This window comes from Malania oleifera, chromosome 3 (genome assembly GCF_029873635.1).
Source record: "Malania oleifera isolate guangnan ecotype guangnan chromosome 3, ASM2987363v1, whole genome shotgun sequence".
Lineage (NCBI taxonomy): Eukaryota > Viridiplantae > Streptophyta > Magnoliopsida > Santalales > Ximeniaceae > Malania > Malania oleifera.
The window spans coordinates 87,589,837-87,593,231 of record NC_080419.1 but is presented as its reverse complement, the minus strand read 5'-3'; the positions used below and the strand labels follow the sequence as shown (position 1 = coordinate 87,593,231).

General features: G+C 37.9%; 1 protein-coding gene across 1 annotated transcript; it reads left to right on the top strand.

Moving 5' to 3' along the window:
• The first annotated feature begins 2,228 nt into the window (after positions 1–2,228).
• On the top strand, positions 2,229–2,615 carry LOC131151417 (uncharacterized). Its single transcript, XM_058102660.1, has one exon. It carries the CDS (start codon positions 2,229–2,231, stop codon positions 2,613–2,615), a length of 387 nt encoding a protein of 128 aa, XP_057958643.1.
• The last annotated feature ends 780 nt before the right edge of the window (positions 2,616–3,395 follow it).

The window sequence follows — 3,395 nt, the reverse complement described above, 5'->3', positions numbered from 1 at the left end:
TAGCATTATTTCTCAGCAAATTGATTTTCAGAAAAACATGTATTATATATGAATATTATTGAGTAAATATATATTTGTGAAAAATGCTGCTATATACAGGAATTATGATTTTAAATGGAACATATGATTTAATTCAGCATTGTGTGGCATGGGTATTATTTTTCATGAAACGTATTATGTTACGACAATTTTACGAATAAGTATGTTTTCAGGAATTACGTAATAATGCAGTATATGATGATTTTGAAATACATGATAATTGATTTATTTTCAGAATGATATGTATGAAATGTTCGGCACGAGGTCGTATTTATGAAATGTTCGGCACGAGGCCGTATTTATGAAATATTTGGCACGAGGCCGTATTTATGAAATGTTTGGCACGAGGCCATATTAATGAAATGTTGAAAATGCTATAATATCATGTATTATATGTTATCAGAACCCAGATGTTAGTTTAGTTCAGTTTCAGGAGCTCGGTATCGTAGCTATATAGATCAAATATCTATGTTTGGACTTGTGCTAACCACCCTACGAGGGGGTGGGAGATGGATAGTCGATGTAGCTTTCAGTGTAGAGTTGTAAACGTCCACCTGGCAGTTCGGACCAGGGTGTGGTGGGTCCATTGTACGTACAGACATTTTTGACTCGACAGTAATCTACCAGCCATTGTCGAGTCCCGCCTTCGTGCTGCACAACCCGTCATGGGGGGTAATACATGACATCAGCTAGCTATTCATCCTGGTTATGCTTTCAGTATTATCAGATATAATAGGCGATTTATGAACGATATGATTACAAGAAAAATATGAAAGTATATAATTATTCAGTACGATATGACGAATGTTTACAGATATATGAAATGTATTGTATATGTATAACTGCAGTATATATTCATGTTGCCACATAGCTACATTTAGTTTATTTTCCCTTAGTGATATGTGTCTCACCCCTGAACTTAATAAATTTTTCAGGAGACCCTAAGAGACTAGCGGGTCGTAGCCGCTGTTGAGTGAGTTGAGTTTCCTTGCTAGAAGGGTAAGCTTTGATCTAGGATCAAGAGATTTTTGTTGTAATATCCTAGGTCTATTTTGATGTTTTGGAGATTGTATTTAAATACTGTATTTTGGGAATATAGTAGACTCTGGTATCATGTAATTAATGGTTTGATGGATGTAATTTATTTTTACTGCTGCTTAGGTTTCCGTTGTTTATGTCAGGCTACCCACGGGTTCGGGTTGATGTTATTATTGTTTATGTTTATTATGTAATAAGTTAAGCAAGTCGCTACATTCCACACCAGGCTGTGTGTACTAGACGACGTAGAGATAAAAAGGATGATTCTGGAGGAGGCTCATCGCTCTTTTTATACTGTTCATCCAGGGAGCACGAAATTGTATAGAGATCTGCAAGAATCGTTTTGGTGGAGTAATATGAAGGGGGAAGTGGTTGGGTTTGTTGGGCAATGCTTGAAATGTCAGCAGGTGAAGGCTGAGTATCAAAGACCAGCAGGACCACTACAACTGTTTGACATTCCCAAGTGGAAGTGGGAACACATATCGATGGATTTTGTTTCGAGGTTGCCTTCAGTGGTGCACAGATAGAACGCTATCTGGGTGGTGGTGGATTGGCTGACGAAGACGACACACTTCATTCCGATAAGAGTTGGTTATTCTATGAATAGGTTGGTAGAGTTGTACATAGAAGAGGTAGTACGACTCCATGGTGTCCCGGTGTCTATCATTTCAAATCGAGAGCCACGTTTCACGTCTCGATTTTGGAAGGGGTTACAGGATGCCTTGGGGTCACAACTTATGTTCGGCAATGTGTTTCACCCGCAGACGGATAGGTAGTTTGAAAGGATGATTCAGATTTTGGAGGATATGCTGTGGGCATGCTTGTTGGATTTCGGTAACAGTTGGATTTAGTATCTACCGGTAGTAGAATTTGCTTGTAACAATAACTACCAGGCCAATATTGAGATGACACCATATGAGGCCTTGTATGGTCGTCAGTTCTGATCTCCATTGTACTAGGATGAGGTAGGTGAGCGGCAGATTTTGGGACTAGAGTTGGTTCAGCAGACGTCTACAAAGGTCAAGCTTATTGGAGAAAGGATTAGATCAGCTAAGAGTTAGTAGAAAAGTTATGCCGATACTCACCGATGGGAGCTGAAATTTGATATTGGAGATATGGTAATTTTTAGGGTTGCTCCTATGAAAGGAATGATGCGGTTTAGGAGGAAGGGCAAGTTGAGTCCTCGATACATTGAGCCATTTGAGATCCTGGAGAGGATAGGTCCAGTTGCTTATCGGGTAGCCTTACCCCCAACCTTATCTAGGGTGTATGATGTGTTTCACGTGTTGGTGTTGAGGAAGTACGTGCTAGATCCGTTGCACGTGATCAGTTATGAGTCTTTAGAGGTCAGTGAAGCACTAGCTTATGGTGAGGTACCGGTTCAGATTTTGGATCAGAAGGTACGAAAGTTGTGTACCAAGGAGGTATCATTAGTAAAGATGCTACGGTGTAACCACGCGATTGAGGAGGATTCTTGGGAATTAGAGGCCAAGATACGTCATAAGTATCCTCAACTATTTAGAGATGTTCAGAGTTAGACAGACAATGTAGATATGTGAGTGTATCCTTTTTTGCTTATGGTAAGGGTATGTGGATTGTCTCTGGGAGAGTTTGTATATGTAATGTGTGCTTTCGAGACTATTATATGTAACCACGGTATTCCTCCGCCATAAGTGAGGGTAGGTAATAAATTTGGGACGGAGCTACTATATGGGTGGCCACCGGCTCTTCCTAGAGATAGAGCAGTTAGAGTTCAGACGATGTGATATAAACAGTTAGCAAATTTCGAGGACGAAATTTTATAAAGAGGGGAGATTGTAGTAACCCGATCAATATATGATAATAATAATAATAATAATAATAATAATAATAATAATAATAATAATAATAATAATAATAATAAATAATAAATAAATAAATAAATAAATAAATAAAGAGATATTTTGGAGGAGATATTTTGAAGAAGATATATTTTGAAAGGAGATATTTTGAGATATTTATATGTAAATATCTTGGAGGAGATATTTATTTTGATTACTTAAAGGCTTAGTTAGACTTTTCTTTATAAACTCTCATTCTCTCTTTCTCTCTCTCTCTCTCTAAGATTTTTGAGCCGTGTGTTATCGAAATTGATGATCCGACGTTGCTACGTGGATCAGGGAAGGAATCTCTACAAGTTCTATGGATCAGAATTTCATTTCGGAGATTTCCAAGTTTTTCCCAAAAATCGAGGTAAGGGTCGGTTTTTGCTTTTGGTCTAGTAGATCTGTAGTATACGAGATTATATTGAAGTGTTTTTCTTCAAGTATTAGCTTTTA

Excerpts from the sequence above, each read along its gene's own strand:
- LOC131151417 (XM_058102660.1), top strand. The coding sequence starts at position 2,229 with ATGCGGTTTAGGAGGAAGGGCAAGTTGAGTCCTCGATACATTGAGCCA.